Raw genomic sequence first — 17,389 nt, 5'->3', positions numbered from 1 at the left:
ACAAAAGTTTTTAATGAAGGACATTTTAAAAAATTTATATTATTAAATTAATTTAAAATACTTGCTTTAATTATTATTATTATTATTATTATTATTATTATTATTAACATAATTACATTACCGTATTTTGAACATATGATAATAAAACCTTTTTTCTTTTTTCTTTCTTTTCTTTTCTTTTCTTTTTTCTAAATAAAACAACGTACTCGCCTGAGAGGTTTTTTTTCCCCAACCCAAAACTTGCTGGAAAAAAATCAAAAAAAAAAAAAAAAAAAAAAAAGGTGGTCAAATACAAATATTCCAGACGTGTAAGTAAAAAAAAAAAAAAAGAAAAAAAGAAAAGAAAAGAAGAATCGAGAAGGGTGAGGGGGATTAGGAGGAGGGGAGTGGAGGAGGAAAGGGGAGGGGCTAAAATCAATAATTCTCCAGAGTTTTCCGTTCCAGTTTTTTCCTTCTTTTTTTTTTTTTAACTGTTGCCGAGAGGACTCGATATGTTGTCAATGTCTCTCTGAGCTCTGGAAATTTTCACTTTGTCTCTCGGCGTTCCATCTTCTCCCGTTTCCATCGCAAACATTTTCATCTTTTCCTTGAAACTCAATTTTTCCGGTCCTGGAACTTTGGGCGTTGAATTTTGCTTTTGTTCGGCGAGTAACCTTTGCCTTGGATCCCTGAAACCAAAAGACGCGACTCTCGTTCGGAATCCAAATTCGTTCTCGTTTCACATTTTTCAAAAAAACCTTTCACCTACCTGTACACTTCCTGAGCACCTATGACCCCCGGTGTGTTACCGGCAAACGACGGAGCTCCTTCGGGTGTTTTCGGTGACTGAAGAAGATTTTCAGCTTCGTTTATAAAATTCTAAAAAGGAAAAAAGAAAAAAAAAAAAAATTTAAACTTTGAACTACTACCTCCCCCTTTCTCTCTCTCTCTCTCTCTCTCTCTCTCTCATTCCTCGAACGCATTCATTCATTCATTCATTCCCTCCCTCCCTCACAACTCACGTTCGGATCTTCAATTATTTTCTCCATGCTGTTGTTATTATTATTGTTGTTGTTGCTACTGCTGTTGTGGTGGTGGTTGCTGTTGTTGCTGCCGCCGCCGCCTCCGCTACTACTACTGTTGTGGTTGTTGTTGTTATTGTTAATGTTGTTGTACGTGTTGTTTAGATTGTTGTGATTGGATATTTGATTCGCGTTCGGATCGCTGAACGACACACGTTTCGTCGGTTGCACCGTCATCGGATTTATCGGACTCTTCAGTACTCCGACGTTGTTTGGCATCGGACTCGGATATGACGGACTCCGATCCATCGCGTGATTTCCGTTGTGTTTTTCTTCCATGTAATCGTTATAGAGATGATGCGTGTCGTTCACGGAAAGGTTTTCGAATCGCAAATCGTTCACGTTCACGTTCACGTTCATCTGCAACAATGACAAACCGGAAATTGTTTTCTTTCGTTTGTTTGTTTGTATCCTACTTTCTTTTATCTTCTTAGTTTTTGTCTCACCGGTGGCGGAGGTTTCGAATGATTCACTCGAAGATTCAAAGTTTGACCTTGAGCGTGTTGACGTCGAACTTCTTCCAGTTTCATTTGAGCTATGGAAGCCGTCGCGGGACGAATTATCGGACCGTTTTGATGTTGAGCCATTCGGAGTAAATTTTGTACGCGTTCGCTGCTCTCCTGTTCGAACACGTTCATAAAAAAAAAAAAAAAATTAATAAATAAAAAAAAATTTTGCAAAGTTTCTAAACCTTGATCGATTTTCGAATTCTCGTACCACGACCGCGGATTCATCTTCTCCCTCGTCCTCGTCTTCGTGTTTCGCTTCTTCCGCTCTTTTTTCAAATTCTTTTTCCAAAATCAATGCTCTGAGTTGTTCCTCTTGTTGAGACGTTCGCGACGGTATGCTGCTTAATTCGGCTATTTGTTGTTCTCGCCATTGTCTCGCCGCTTCTCGTCTTTTGGCTTGTTCCTTGGAAAAAAAAAAAAATCAAATTCGAAATCAACCCCCCCCAAAAAAAAAAAAAAAAAATCGAAAATGACAACACAAACAAACGACGACGTACTTTTTCTTTTTCTTCTCTCTCCCACGGATTCGTACCCGTGTACGGATATTGTCGTCTGTCACCAGATGAAGCGGGGTAGTACCCACCGCGCGGCGGTTCGCTGAGAGACGCCTGATACCTGTTTCGTTCGGGGAAAAAAATTAAAATTAAAATTCACTCGCTCGACGAAAAATTTCAATCAAACTTACCGATTATCGGGAGTGCTGTTGGCTTTTTGCAATAAGGGATGAGTCGTCGTCGGAGGAGGCGGCGGTGGTGGACTTTCCCTGTATTCCTCACCGATCAGGGGTTTGGGAGCGACCGGTGGAGGACCGAAAGACACGTTGGGTCGACCCGGGGGCGGACCACCTCTCAATTCTCGTCGGCGAACTTCTTCCGTCATTTCTTGAAATTTGGCTTCTTGTCTGAACATGTCGCGAGACGATTGGGATCTTCCGTGCATACCCTACACGATTCCGTGCACACGTTAACAAAAAAAAAAAGGCAAATTGTTAAAATTTCCTCGCGCACTCGATAGATAAACCATAAAATTTTTTAAATTTGTCTTGCCTGATTTTGCGGATGCTGTCCGGAATGAGGCGGAATGTACGCCGATGCCGGACGATCCCTCAACGATGATGAATCCGAAACGGGAGAATATGGAGTCAGAGGCGGATTATTGGGACTCCTGCCAAATTCCAAATACATTTCCATAAATTTATACATATTTTTATTTATAACACAAACAAAAAATTATTTTTATTATTATTAACACTGAGAACGTTTAAATATAAACTGACTGACTCGACGACCGTCGAAAACAATTCACACAACTCCGAAATAAAATTCACGTGATGTAATTAGCAGGTTACGACGTCGTCGTCGTCGTCGTCGACTGCCTCACAAAAAAGAAAGAAAGAAAGAAAGAAAGAGAAAGAGAGAGAGAGAGAGAGAGAGAGAGAGAGAGAAGACGAGAAAATAAAAGAAAAGAAGAAAAGAACGACCGGATGTAGTATCCGCCGAAGCAATTATAAAAATTCAATAGCAACAAGGCGGAACCGTATTCAAAAGTAACAAAATCAAGATTTAACGAACGAACAAAAAGGAAAAAAATTTTTTCTTACCTGTCTTCGGGCGGTAAAATTTTATTCTTCCCGTAGCCATCTTGATTTCTGTACACGCTTAAATTTTGATAAAATCTTTCGCTGTCTCCCTGATGATGATTGTTCGTTCCGGCAAAATTCCCGGGAGGACTTTGATACTGTTGATAAACGTTGTGAGGTCCCGCCGTTCCCTGATACTGATTTCCCGGATAGTGATAAGTGCTCGGAGGTCCCTGATACGACGCGTTGTGAGAATTTCCCAAATATTGACCGCCTCCGTGTGAGCCCTGATAGTGATTCCCGTTTCCGGGACTGTTGCCTTGATACTGATTCATAGGCGGTGCGCCGTGATAAGGACCGCCGCCGCCGCCTCCACCGCCACTACCACCTCCACCGCTCGGATTCGCGTTACCTTGCTGCATCGAATACTGATTATTGACGACGGTCTGACTCGAATTCGGAGTGCTGTGATATTGACCGTCAGCGGGATGATTCGGGTAATGATTTCCCATCGGGGGAGACGCTACGTAGGAGGACGATGAATTGCTGACGGGCGTTGTGTAGTTTGGATTTGTACGATTGTTCGAATACGGACTCGTTACGGACGCGTTCATCGAGCCCTGATAATTACTGTAAAAAAAAAAACAGAAAAACCACCCCAGATAAAACAATAAACTAATTAATAAACCGACGAATAATTATTCTCGACTACTTTGTTTACTACCGGAAAAAGAAAGAAAAAAGAAAACCGGAAGTTATCGCACTTAAAATGCGGGGAAACTCACCTCGTCGGTGTGGCATCGGGTTGATAACCCGAATTATTGGCCGTGTATGAGAGTGCACTTTGGTTCGAATATCCGGGTTGTCCGGAATAATTTTGAGACTGATGAAGACTCGGAGTCGATTGCGTCGGATAAAGGGAACCGCTTTGCAAAGTCGCGACACTTTTCGACGGAGGAGGACGCATTTCGCTCAGATTTTGATTCGACCTGATTTTCATTTTAACGACAAAAAAAAAAAAAAAAATTTTTTTCACACATTTTTGACCTTGAAATCTTATCGATAACACGCACGCACGCACGCACGCACGCACGCACTCACGCACATAAAACAACGATAAAATCATTACCTCGATCTCAATGCGCTTTGCGGTATGCTATTCGTGCTCGAAGTTCTGCTGTAACCCGGATTGAAAACTTCTTGTTGTCGTGGTTCGGGACCCTGCGCACCTGCTAAACCGAAAATACGCAATTTATTCGTTTGTTTTTTTTTTCTTCTTCTCCAGTAAGTTCTGCTCGGCCGAACCGAGAAAACCCCGAGTAGTGGAAAAAAATAAAAAAAAATCAAATTTGATCACCGAGGCGTGAAAAAAAAAAAAAAAAATTCCACGACCGTAAATGCAAATCACGATGATGATTAATAATAATAATAATAATAATAATATTTGGGTTATTTCCTACTTACTGTGAAGAGACGGAACGCTTTTCGAACTTTGTATGGGGGCGTGAGGTGGCAATTGTTGTTTTTTGGCATCTTCGGAGTGTAAACGTGAAGGAAGATCTCTTTCGCTCATACGACGAGGCCCTGAAAATCATTTCAATTTCATATTTAAACCTTTTTTTTAATAAAATAAAAAAAAAAATAGACTAAATAAATAAATAAATAAATAAATATACGTCTACGTAAAGCCGAAACTATTGCGTGCAAATACAAATACTTTCGGAAAATTGCAAATCAAACGATTAATAATAATAATAATAATAATAGTGGTAAATTTTCATACGTGAAAAAAAAAAAAAAATTTCAATTCTTCTGCTGCTGTCCTTTTATCTATTATTATTAATTATCATCTATTGTGTTATCTATCTATCTATCTATCTATCTATTTGTATGTTTCCAGAGAGCCCGAAGAATAATCTTTTATATTCATTCCAAATTTTTAATTATCGCCATTTTTTTTCCCCCGAACTTTTTTTTTTTTTTTCAATCTTTCGTCGTTTTGCGTAACATCTTCCTTCTCCTCCCTTTCTTCCCCTCTCCCTCCATCTTATTTCAAAGTTTTTCACGACAACAACAACAACAACAAATCAACTGACTTAATTATTTAAAAATCAAAGTCAAAGCACGAAAAAAAGCATTCAAAAACAATTTTTTTTTTTTTTTAAATACGTCAAGCGAATCCAAAATCATCGTGTTCAATGAATTCACGTGTGTGTGACGTGTTCCTGTGCGTGTGTGCGTACGTGGATGTGTGTGTTCACGCGTGTTCGAGTTGGAAAATCGACATCGAAGTGAAAAATAAAAACAATATGATGGCGGTGGTGGTGGTGGTGGTGCATTTGAAAAGTACGACGCGACGACATACAGAGTTGTTTTTTTCTAAACTGTGACGTCACACAAAAAAAGTTTAAACAATCGCGATAAATTGCAAGACACTCCTAATACCTTTCGATAAGGTGTCATTACAATCTCTTACAATTGTTTCTAACGGAAGTTGTAAGTTTGACATTAAACCGGAATCACGATTTATCTTCCTCTTTTTCCTTTTTATATAATCTTCCGGAAACTTCTTACGAACACCTCCTCCTTCTACTTCTTCCTTTTCCATTTTTTTTTCATTCTTTTCTTTCAACATCGAACACGATTTCGTTTTATCCGCATAGAGTAGTAAATTTTCCGCGGGATAACCCAAAAGATTATCCAAACTAAATCCGATTTTTTTCATTCCCAACGAATATATGAGACTGTAATCGTAATCGTATGAATCTTGTTGTCCTCTAATGTTGGACAAACTTAATTTTTTCTTTGCTATCGGAAGATTATCGTGATGAGTTGACGTCCGATCATCTCGAGAATCGTTCGAAGTTAAATCCGGAGCGGATTTCGTCACGGTTTGAATCAAATCGTCATCGGCTCCGGGGTGGAAATCAAATTTGGAAGATGAACAATTCAAAAACGATTCGGACGAAGTCGAAGTCGAATTTAAAAATTTAATCAAACCCGCGTCGCCCATTTTGGAAAAATGTTTTGTCAATGCTGCCACCTTTCCGAATCCTATATTAATCCTCGAGGGCGAAACGTTTCCTTTGGCGAATTGAAAGGGGTCCGCGACGTTCGAACGAGTTTCGTACTTGTCCACGATTTTCAATTTGTCATGTTGGCAAAGGTTTTTCGCATTTCTCATTCCCGCGAATGTTTTTTCATTCGAATCCTTTTGCAAACCTTCGAATATTTTTCTACGCTCTTTGACGGATTTCATTTCTTCAAAATCTAGACTCTTTACTTTTTTCACCGGATGTTTATTCGGCGGAGAAACGGTTTCCAAACTTTTACGACGACTCAAATCCGAACCGACTCTTATTAAATTCGTGTGGCAGTGAGATTTTCTCAAATCCGAAAAACTACTCGTCAAAGGTTGGTATTCGTAAATCAAACTGTCGGAATCATCCGAATCCGAACCGCCGATGCTCGACGCGTCCATTTTGTACGAAAATGTCGTCGTCGTTTCATCCTTTTTTTCGTCAACGTTCAAACTCGTCAATTTCCCATTTCCGGGTTTCGATATCGACTCCATCGTACACTTTTCAAAATCCGCGACGATGTTTTTAAGTTCTTGAATGCATTTTTCGGCTTCTTCTTTACTCAAACAATCCCCAGACCTATTGACCTCATTTCCGCTTTTGACAAATTTAACTTGTTGTATTTGCGAAAATATTTTCGATTTACTAGGATCATCGGAATCATTCGAAAAACTAGATTCATCATCATCATCATCAACATTAACATCATTATCATTATCATCTTCTACCTTATCAATAATTATTTTAGGCACTTTTGGCACGTTATTGGCATCGCGACGACTTTGAACGGCCATTGCGTCTTCGTGGTCGCACGATATAATTCTACGGGGAGGATTTATGAAAGGATCATCGGGTAATATTATTCGGTTACAGGAAACTGGGTCATATAAGGATCCTTTTGCAAGACCTGCGGTTAGAAAAACATAACCAATTGAAAAAAAAAAAAAATGGTTAATTAAACATTAGTACGTTAATAATAATAATAATCCTTATGCTACGGAAAGATAAGACAAGAAAAAAAAAAATCCCGAGCCCAACAAAGTTACGTTGGAATGAGGATACCCAAAAGCCCACAAGTTTGCAGTATAAGCACAAAGTTAAATAATACTCGTTAATCACACTCTTGAAAAACCTACCAGTCAATTCTTTTCTGCTCGGAAGATTCATCATCGATGAACTAGATGGTAACGGATTCGGACCTCTCACGTCTCTCTCGAAATGTTCCGAATTCGGCCTTCCCTGTTCCTTGTTAGCTAGCAAAAGCATTGCACAGTAGTTAGGAGTTAGTGATGGCATTTAGCAGTTAAATTAATCAAAGCGAAACGAACGAATTAAACCGAACCGACAAACGTGGAGACAAAAAAAAAAAGAAAAAAATGTCTTACCTCTCGCCATGAGGGGAGACGGCTGCGAAAGAAGTGTTGCCAAACCGTGATAAATGGCTCCTTGTTTTGCTACTTCCAATGTGACGACAGGTCCCGTTCTAACTAAATATTCGGCAGCTCTAATAAATAAAAAAAGGGGGAGGGGGGGGGGTAGAAATTAAATTTTTATTCGTGAAATGTACTTTAATTACAAAAAAAAAGCGGAAAAAAATTGGAACTTACTTTTCTTGAGTGATTCCAACCAAACTTTGACCGTCGACTTTCAAAAGTTGATCTCCGGCTTGTAGTCTTCCGTCGACGTCTGCTGCTCCTCCGGCAACCACGGATTTTATATAAATTCCAAGTCTATCCTGGCCTGCACCCTGTTGTGGCAGCAAGTAAACAGAAAAGTTTTAAATAATTTTTTTTTCTCTTACAAAATAACGAATAAAAATTTGAAATTGTATTAACTAACCTTGGCAGCCACGATGCTGAGGCCCATTCCGTTGTTTGATTTGTGCAAACGAATCGTTTGAATTTCCAACGGTTGTTGAGTCGCCGGCAATCTGTTGCTCATAGCACTCGGACTTCTCAACTGTACAATCCGTAGATAATAAAAAAAAAAATTTTAAATGGCGCGTAAATAAATAAACGAACGAAAAAAGTGTAAAATTTTTTTTTAAATTACATTAGTCATCGGTTCCGTCATATAAATCGTCCACTGACCGCTCGACGTGGGTTGCACGTTCATTCGACAAAGTCCCGCCGATTGCAAAGGTTGTAAAAATTCTGTCAAACCTTGAGGAACGCCTCGAACCACGTCGCAACTGTAACCGTCCTCGGGAAGCAAAAACGGAAGTTGAAGTTCGACGTCTTCTTCTAATTTCACTTCGCGACCGTCCGACCTCGCTAACTCGTCTGCCACGTTCTCTGCGACCTTGAAATTAAATCGACACATTATTTATTATTATTATTTTTTTTCTAACTCGTAAAACGGAAATGGCGTCTGCGGGAAATTTTTGTTTTGTACGTACGTGCACGACGTTATCAATTAATTCTAAAGGAAGCTTAGGTTCGTCGTGCTGCGGTTGATATCCTCTCAACAATGCTCTAAGTTGTAGAGAATTCAATTTCAAACACGTCGAACTGAGTTGCGCCAAATCGTTCGCGTTATATTTGGGAGCCTGAAACAATTATTATCATTATTATTTAAACTCTTTCCCAAATCAAGACGCTCGCGCAACGTCGCATCGAATAAATTTTACCTCTAACAAATAAGCCGCTTCTGCTAATCGTCCTAAATGACAATTTGCAGCCAATTCTAATCCCTGACGTTCGGCCCACGTGCCCAATTGCGAAACTCTTTCTTTGAGTCGGATTCCCCATGCACGACTGCAGTAATTGATGCCCTATATTTAAAAAATCAATCGTATTTTCAAACTCGATTTTTTTTTTTTTTTGCAATAACGAAGTCAACAACAACAATGTCTTACCTGAGGCTGAGAGGGCGAAGTGACAATTTTGTTAAACGCCATCATTTTAACGAAATGAAACAATTGGGAAAATAATTGTATCGTAAGAGCCGCGTTGACGCGACACCTTCGCAAAAGAGCCATGGCCGATGATAAGACGAGCAAAACTGTGTTCGGAGCATCGTCTCTTTCCGATAAGAAATGCGACATGGCTGAAGTCAATTCACCTTGATGGCACGCAACCAAATTTCTGCGAAAGGAAAAAATAATAAATAACGAACGTTCGAACGATTTCAAAGCGAACGACTTCCGTCAAAAAAAAATGGGGAAAAATGCTCACCTAAAAGCTATTTGAACACTTTCAGCCAAGATATCTTGAGCGTCTAGGGAAAAAGCGGATATGTGTCTGTCGCATTTGAGGAAATGAAGCAATTCCGAGGCGTTGGCCATCCAAAAAGCGAGTGATTTCGGTTCCGAATATCGTTCCTAAAACCCGAGAATAAAAAATCATCCCGATTTTTTTTTCAAGACAAAAAAAGAGAGAGAGAGAGAGAGAGAGAGAGAGATACGTACCTGAACCACGTGCTGTATCATTGAAGCTATCCTCGCGAGCAAAACCGTTAGACGATGAGCTCTTTCCGTCGGAGTGAGTTCCGGTCTGTAGTGAGTGGACGCTCTGTATCTTGCAGTCAAATATAGAGTATACGTTGGTGCCAACTGCGAAAAAATTTTCCCCGTTTTTTTTTTTTTATCGAATTGCAAAAAAAATGAGAGAGGGGAAACAGGGGGGGGGGAATGTCAAAAAATATCGGTCGAATAATAAATTATTCACAACCTTAACAAACAATTTTTTTTTGTCAATTACCTTAAAAGCCGGAACGTTTGGATCAAGGTCGATGATTACGGAGTGTAAAAATGCTTCTTCGGCATCTTCGCGGATTTCCAAAACAGCTGGTAATATGGGGTCACTGCCCCTGGGATACCTTTCGTAATTTGACAGCCTGTAATGTTAATAATAATAATAATAATAAGATTTTCTTCAAAACCAATTTTTTAAAAAAAACAGAAGACAGACATGAACAGGTCAACCAATAACAAAACAAATAATCAAACCGACCTGTTTCCATCTCTCGAACTCGCTATGCTCCTTTGCGACCTTGAATCCATGTCTTTGAGTGATACGGTTTCGACGTTACCGTCGACGTCGAATGTCGTCTCGTAATTTGTTAAATTACTGTTTGACGGATGAACCAATGTGTTGTTGTCGTCTTTCGACAACCTTCATGCAAAACATAAAAAAAAAAAAAAAAAAACATTCGTGCAACAACAACAACAACAATCACAATATTAGAGAAAAAAAAAAATTGAACACATAAATAAAATGTTTTCGCGGTGCTTAAAATAATAATAATAATTAAAAAGCAATACGTAACAAAGAAAAAAAAAATTATTAATTAATAATAATAATAATAACCTGTCGTATCCGAATTCCGGATGTCTGTTTCGTCCCGTCCGATCATCTCCCATCGGATCGATAAATCGAAAATTGTGAATCCTTCCAAATTTGACAACGGCACCGTTCTAGAGTCGTAAGAGTTAGAAAAAAAGAGAAAATAAAATCATGGCAGCACATCACTTTCACAAATAAATAAATCGTGGCACTACCTGAAGAATCGTTGTTTCGTATATTCTTTGTCCGTTAACATAAGTTTCTGCATCTCTTGAACATGGCGTGACGGTTACTAGACCGTCAGTGTGAGCAATGACGCAGTGACGGGGCTGTATATTGGGTCCGAACAATTGAAGATTCGGACCTCCCGTTCTTTCCAAACCGACTTCCGTCACGTTCGGATGAAGTACGTGACGTTTAGCCGTTCCAGACATGATTTCGCTTCCGTCTAGTTAACAAAAAAAAAAAAAAAAAAAAAAAAAAAAACGAACGGATTAACTTCCGAACGAATCCGAAAAAAATCTTAATGAGATTTGATTTTTTTTTTCTTTTTACCCGGATTAAGTTCGAGAAAAAATGGAAGTCCATCTTCGTATTTTCCATCGACATCTCTTTGCCATTTTTGCTGCGGTTTCTTTTTACGCTTTCTCGGATGATAATCCGCGGGACGACGTCTCACGTGAAACATTATTGAACCTGAAAAATTTATCAACGATACCATCAGGAATGATGCAAACACTATCTGTGTTATATGTGCACATTGAAAAAACGACACGAAAAGCGCCATGACACAAATAAAAATGTGTTTAAGCCATAAAGGAATTCGGGTAAAAACTTTTACTTATTTCCCCCCCCCACCCCAAATCTTTTCCAGGTTTTGACGAAACATAAATAAATAAATAACGAACCTAGTAAAACTTCAGCGTTTGGATTTCTCAACCTGAGATTAACAAAAGACGAAATTCCTATCATTATCAATCTCACACTTTCGCGGAAGAGAGAGAGAGAGAGATACGTTTGTTTTCACAACAGAAAACTCCGGGAAATTCACAAAGAACGCGACGACATTTTACCAATCAACCGAAACCGTTCGAGAGCAAATAAAAGACAAAAAAAAAAAAAAAGAAAAAATAATAAATAAATAAAATAATCGCGTGCACCCTCCTTTTGAAAAAAAAAAAAATTAAATGAAAACGTCCGTTCCGTTCGATATTTTCACATCACATCATCCATCCCCATCCCCTCCCCTCCTCTCCCTGTCCCGCTTTTCCTCGCCCACGCAAGGATAAATAAAATAATAATGATGATGATGATGATGACGACGATAATGAAACCGTTAAAAGCAATCCTTTCAATTTTACATGACGAAAGAGAGAGAGAGAGAGAGAAAAGAAAAACAAACGAAACGGAAATCAATTAATTAAACATTCATGCTGCTTCCCTCCCCCCTCCCCCGAACCTTAATTATTATTAACCTTTCGCAACAAACAAACAAACAAACAAATAAACAAACGATTATAATAATTCAAAGAATTCCGTTTAAAATTTCAATACTTTTTTTTTTTTTTTGATCGAAAACAAATAAATTGAAATTGTTTGTTGTTGTTGTTGTTGTTGTTGTAGTAATAAAGGTAAAAACGAATTCGTGTGAAATTCAAAATTTTTTCATTTTCCAAAGGAAAAGCGATTATGAGACGAACTGGAGAAAAAACTGGAGAAAATACAAAAAAAAAAAGAGCAAAAAAATTAATTTAAAGTAAACACGTGTGCGTGTGTGTCTTAACACGTGTAAAAATACAAACAAATCATCATCATCATCATCGTCATCATTAAATCAAAAACATAATCATTATTATTTTAAGAAAGCGGCGAGGTGAGAGGGGATGAGAGGGGTGAGAGGATAAATTTTATTCGCGTGGTTTTATGTAATAATTACAATAACGAACCCCACTCACCCTTCCCCCTTTCCTCCTCCCAAAAAAAAAAAAAAAGTGACCCGAAAAGTGTGAGAAAATAATCGTGTATTCGCACGAATGAAATTTTCCAACCGAAAACTTTCCAAACTATTTTTCCATTTTTTTTTTCCCCCTTTTTTTCCTTTTTTCTTTTTTTTTCGATAATTGATTTTTTTTTACCTTTTACGAATAATTTAATGGAAAAAGCAAAAAAAAAAAAAAAAAATCGATATAAATAATTTTGTTCAGCATCAGCGTCGTGTCTCATAAAAACATTTCCAAAAGGTAAAATAAAAGGAAAAAAACAAATCGATAAAACCGGAAGTGAATGATAACGATACCGGAAACTCATGAAACAAATTAAAAACTATTTTAAAATAAAATAAAATTTTTTCATTGCCGTGACATTAACGACGAAATCCCCCTTGCCTATAAAAATAACAATTTTTGTTTTCTTTTTTCTTTTTTTTTTCAAATAGGAATATTTCCTCATGTGGGGCACGAGAGAGAGAGAAAGAGAGAGAGAGAGAGAGGTAAAAAAACAGGTTTAAAGACAAGAAATAGAATTTCCCTTCAAGCGTTCGTCGTTTTTTTTTTTTGTACGATGACCTCAATAACAAACAACTTTGCCGTTTCTTATTCGTCGTTTCTGCATTATAGAAAAAAATGCGTGAGGCCAACATTGGAAAAACGCATGAAAAGAAAATGTTGTTATTAATTTCGAAATTGAATCGAATGGAGGAGGAGGAGGGAAAGTGGGAGGAAACAACGAAAACGGAAATGAAATAAATGTTATTATCCTTTGAAAAAAAAAATCTCAGGTGCAACAGGCAAAAAAAAAAAAAAGGAAAAATTCAAACTTACGTCGAATTCCCCAATCCATCATTTTTCTAATCAATTTTTTTTTTTTTTTTTTTAATATTAAATTCGCTCGACGGAGTTTTATCTGGTGCCACGTTTCTCTTTCCCCGAACGAAAGCTAAAATTACGCCTTTTAAAAAAATTAATTTCTCAAACGGTTTGGTTCATCGTCGGTTCGCTCGCGACAAACTAAAACTTTTCGCTTAACACTCGCTCACTTCCGTCACGACTTTGGCGTACGCACATTCGAGCTTAACAAAACAAAAATGGCCTTTTCTCAACTTTCGCTACCATCAGTAGCATCGGCGCCATTTTTTTTTTTTTTTAATGAATAAAATATACCCGCAACAGCGTAAAATCACGAACTCGTCAAAAAAAACAATTATTGTGTGTGACGAAAAAACATGAAATTTGCGTGAATGCGACTTCAGGAAAACGCGGGGAAAACGGGAAGAGAGAAAGAAAGAGAGAGAGAGAGTGAGAGAGAGAGATAGAATTTTTCCGTTGACACTTTGGGCGCAAAAGCGCATGACTGACATTCAATACTCGAGGAACGTTTTGTTTATTATCAACGTCGCTCGCTCGCTCGCGGCGGTAAACGGCGGATATTCTATTTAAAATTATTATTATTATTTATTTAAATAAATAATTTTTTTTACACGCCCTCCCTCCCTCCCGAACCGATTTGAAACTCTCCTTATTTTTCCCCCGCCCCCCCTCCTCCTCCTCTCACATGCACAAATCAATATATATATATACATATGCACATTCGAAATTTGTCAATTTTTTTTTTTTGCAATGCCCTTCGGGATTATTTACATTATTATTATTATTATTAATATTTTTAAATGTGAAAATCACGAGCGTAAAAAAAAAAAACAATAGAAATGAGAAAGCAAAAGCTGCAAGTGCTTCCCTGCCTCCCAACCTCCTTCCCTCCCTCCCTGCCAGCCACAAACAAATTACAAGCATGTAAAATATTTAATGAGAAAAAAAAAAAAAAAAAAAAGAAAAGGCGGGCACCAATAAAAACCGTCATCTCGGAAAGAGAAAGTGATACTACTACTACCACTACCACCACTACTACCACTACCTCTACTTCTTCTTTTCGCACGGTGGATATTCGGTGTACGAAAATTATTAACGATAGAGATACCTAATAAATTTTTTATAAATAATAATATTAATAACCTACAATCTAAACATTTCCTTGCCATCCCCCACGTCCCCCCCGCTCCCCCGGGTTCCCATTAAAAAATTTCGAAGCGAAGAAGAAAGTGCGAGAGTGTAAATATTATGCCCCCTTTGCGGTGAGAGAGAGAGAGTGAGAGAAAATGATAATTTCAAAACGTGATGACACAACTGCTCCCCTTGCACAAAACAATAATTGTAAAAAAAAAAAAGACAAACAAACAACACAAAAACAAACAAACAAACAAAACAGACAAGAGTAAAAACAATCGCAAAACGGTTAATAAAACATTAATCCAGCGTTCGCGACACCCTACATACTACGTCACAGGTACATGATAAAATTTAAATCGAAGCATTCACAAACACATTAGAAGAATCAAACTCACCGGTGACGGCTCCCTTTTCGACTTCATATTGGAGAGAGAGAGAGAGAGAGAGAGAGAGAAAAAAAAAAAAAACAAAATCAAATTTTAATACCAAAAAAAAAAAAAAAAAAAAGACAAAAAGTCAAGTCAAATCTTTCGACATTTTACCCATCATTTCATTTCCTCATCATCCTCACCACCATCACTATTTGTGAATAATACTCAATTCGAAAGGAAAACTACATAATAATAATAATAATAATAATAATAATAATAAAACTCACCGCTCGTCGACGGATGATTCATTAATATTGCAAGTGGACACTCGTCTTCGTCCAATATGTATTCCGTCGGACCCAATGGATCTCCCGTGTTCACTTGAACCAAACAATAATTGTGAGCGTCCTCCTTGTCCATTCCGTATTTGCTCAACATTTCTTTTACGACGTGAGTTGTCGTGTCGCCAACGGATAAGAGTAACGTTTTGTACGGAACGTCACCGCAAAGTGCTTCGCCGTATATTTTCAACGTTCCCCCGGTGTCGGGTCCTCCATCCTTAAAAAAAAAAAAAAAAGCACACAATAAGTAATAATAATAATACTTGTCGAGAACGAAAACTTTTTGATAAATTCGTTTAATCGCGGACTCAACGCGGAAAATGCTTAATAATAATAATAAAAAAACTATATATATTTTAAACGTTATAATGTTAATTTCAATTATACGCGCGATTTTCCTCCTCTAAATCGAATCATTATTATTATTATTAAATTTTATTTCCTTCTGCAAATCGTCGTCACTCTCACAAATTCGATCAACATTTGATGACATTCCATAGTTCAATTCAATAATCGCGATATCATCTTTTTTATCAGAGACGAAGCCTTATCGTAATTCTATCATTTCTCAGTCTAAGCAATGTGTAAACGATGTATTCTTTTCCTCATTCCGCATTCCACGCGACGTTCTAAAATAAATTGCTCTCTCTCTCTCTCTCTCTCTCACTCACCTTGCTCCTGAATTGCTGTAGTTTTTTCTCCAACTTTTGCTGTCTCCTCCTTTGCATCACAGCCTCTGGATTCGATATGGACCGAGTGAAACTAGTTTCTGGTAACTCTAAACGATTATAATAAAAAGAGAGAGAAAAAAAAATTTTAATCTTTGATTATTATTATTAGCGTTTATCATCCCAAATGGGAATTTCGAGCAAAAAAAAAAAAAAAAAAATTCACATGGCAGCCAACAGACGCGCTCGCTCGCTTGCTGTTGCGTCACTCGACGAATCGAATATATATATCCCATATCGAATTACCCCTAATGCAGATAATAATAATAATAATAATAATACTAACGTACTGATAATAATAATGAAAACAGCACTTTCTAACAGAAAATATTTCAATTACGTTCAGGGATTAAAAAACGTCGCGAAGTCTGCGAGTCTTTTGAGAAACAAGAAGGAGGTAAGACGAAAGAAAGAGTGAGTGAGAGAGAGAGGAGAAAGAGAAAGAAATTAAAAAAAAAAAAAACACTTTTAAAGTCAAAAACCGCAAAAAAACCTCCTTTTCACTCTTCGATTAACATTAAACGGGTGTCAGAAAGAACCTTGTCCATCGTACCTGTGTATAATTTCTCGGCCACGCTTCCCTCATCGGCATCTCCGCTACTTTTCAATCTATTTAATTTCTCTTGTTTTTTCATTTGTTTCTTTTCCCTTTTCGATAATTTTCTACGAAAGCTCGATTCTTGAAAGCTGTCGGACGGCATCTGTAATTTACATTTTTAAATTAACGACAAATTTTACCTCGACGAATTTTCTTTTATTTTTATTTTTCTTTCTTTCTTACTTTCGTTTTGTCATCTATTCTTTTGAGTAAAAATCTTCCCTCTCTGTCGTCTTTGTGCCAATTCAATTGTACCAACAGAGGTTTCTCGTCCGGATTCAGTCTTCTTTCGTCTAAACAAAAACAATAGAGATTTTTAACGTCGTTTCGAGTATCGAACCGGCGGAAAAAGAAGTAAAAAAAAACTCACCTCTGTTCTCGTGCGTGACATACAAAGCATATTCGGGTACCGAAAGCATTCTCATGTCCGGACGGAATTTCTCGATTAAAGTTTCTATGACGGCTGTCACGGTGGCATCGGAAGCAACTCTTATGCACTTGGTGGCGATCCTTTGACCGGAATCGTGAAAATAAAACCTCATAACCCCGTGAAATTCAAGGTTCTGGAAAAAAAAAAAAAAAATCAACCATCTCAACATCAACGATCATGATTGGTGACAAACGAAATATTTATTACGCACGCGCACAACAAAACCCACCAATATCACCATCAATTCCTTCCTTATTAGTAATTTAATTACAAAACAAAAACAAAATTTTAAACCCCCATGCCCCCCCAAAAAAAAAAAAATTTTCGCCTTTTTTTTTAAAATCGCAAACCCAAAAAATAAATAATAATAATAATAATTTTTTTTTCTTGGTGTTAAGGAGTGCT

At 37.6% G+C, this 17,389-nt stretch overlaps 1 protein-coding gene across 1 annotated transcript in view; it reads right to left on the bottom strand.

The window, feature by feature from the left end:
- Positions 1–466: 466 nt before the first annotated feature.
- Phum_PHUM605280 (afadin, putative) overlaps positions 467–17,389 on the bottom strand; it is a gene marked incomplete at both ends in the record, with an annotated part of 21,458 nt that continues 4,535 nt past the window's right edge. The window contains 30 exons of the mRNA XM_002432898.1: positions 467–668; positions 749–858; positions 1,002–1,421; positions 1,508–1,676; positions 1,753–1,966; positions 2,061–2,185; positions 2,256–2,471; positions 3,171–3,779; positions 3,935–4,138; positions 4,279–4,378; positions 4,614–4,733; positions 7,615–7,733; positions 7,837–7,976; positions 8,069–8,188; positions 8,282–8,530; positions 8,628–8,777; positions 8,859–9,002; positions 9,087–9,315; positions 9,406–9,551; positions 9,639–9,782; positions 9,931–10,066; positions 10,183–10,344; positions 10,540–10,646; positions 10,731–10,963; positions 11,071–11,211; positions 15,175–15,445; positions 15,900–16,006; positions 16,510–16,657; positions 16,738–16,847; positions 16,925–17,117. Coding sequence (XP_002432943.1) covers positions 467–668; positions 749–858; positions 1,002–1,421; positions 1,508–1,676; positions 1,753–1,966; positions 2,061–2,185; positions 2,256–2,471; positions 3,171–3,779; positions 3,935–4,138; positions 4,279–4,378; positions 4,614–4,733; positions 7,615–7,733; positions 7,837–7,976; positions 8,069–8,188; positions 8,282–8,530; positions 8,628–8,777; positions 8,859–9,002; positions 9,087–9,315; positions 9,406–9,551; positions 9,639–9,782; positions 9,931–10,066; positions 10,183–10,344; positions 10,540–10,646; positions 10,731–10,963; positions 11,071–11,211; positions 15,175–15,445; positions 15,900–16,006; positions 16,510–16,657; positions 16,738–16,847; positions 16,925–17,117 — 5,538 coding nt within the window. The remainder of the gene's footprint in view (positions 669–748; positions 859–1,001; positions 1,422–1,507; positions 1,677–1,752; positions 1,967–2,060; positions 2,186–2,255; positions 2,472–3,170; positions 3,780–3,934; positions 4,139–4,278; positions 4,379–4,613; positions 4,734–7,614; positions 7,734–7,836; positions 7,977–8,068; positions 8,189–8,281; positions 8,531–8,627; positions 8,778–8,858; positions 9,003–9,086; positions 9,316–9,405; positions 9,552–9,638; positions 9,783–9,930; positions 10,067–10,182; positions 10,345–10,539; positions 10,647–10,730; positions 10,964–11,070; positions 11,212–15,174; positions 15,446–15,899; positions 16,007–16,509; positions 16,658–16,737; positions 16,848–16,924; positions 17,118–17,389) is intronic.

This window comes from Pediculus humanus, genomic scaffold, assembly GCF_000006295.1.
Source record: "Pediculus humanus corporis 1103172108318 genomic scaffold, whole genome shotgun sequence".
Taxonomy (NCBI): Eukaryota; Metazoa; Arthropoda; class Insecta; order Psocodea; family Pediculidae; genus Pediculus; species Pediculus humanus.
This window is presented reverse-complemented; position numbering and strand designations above follow the sequence as displayed.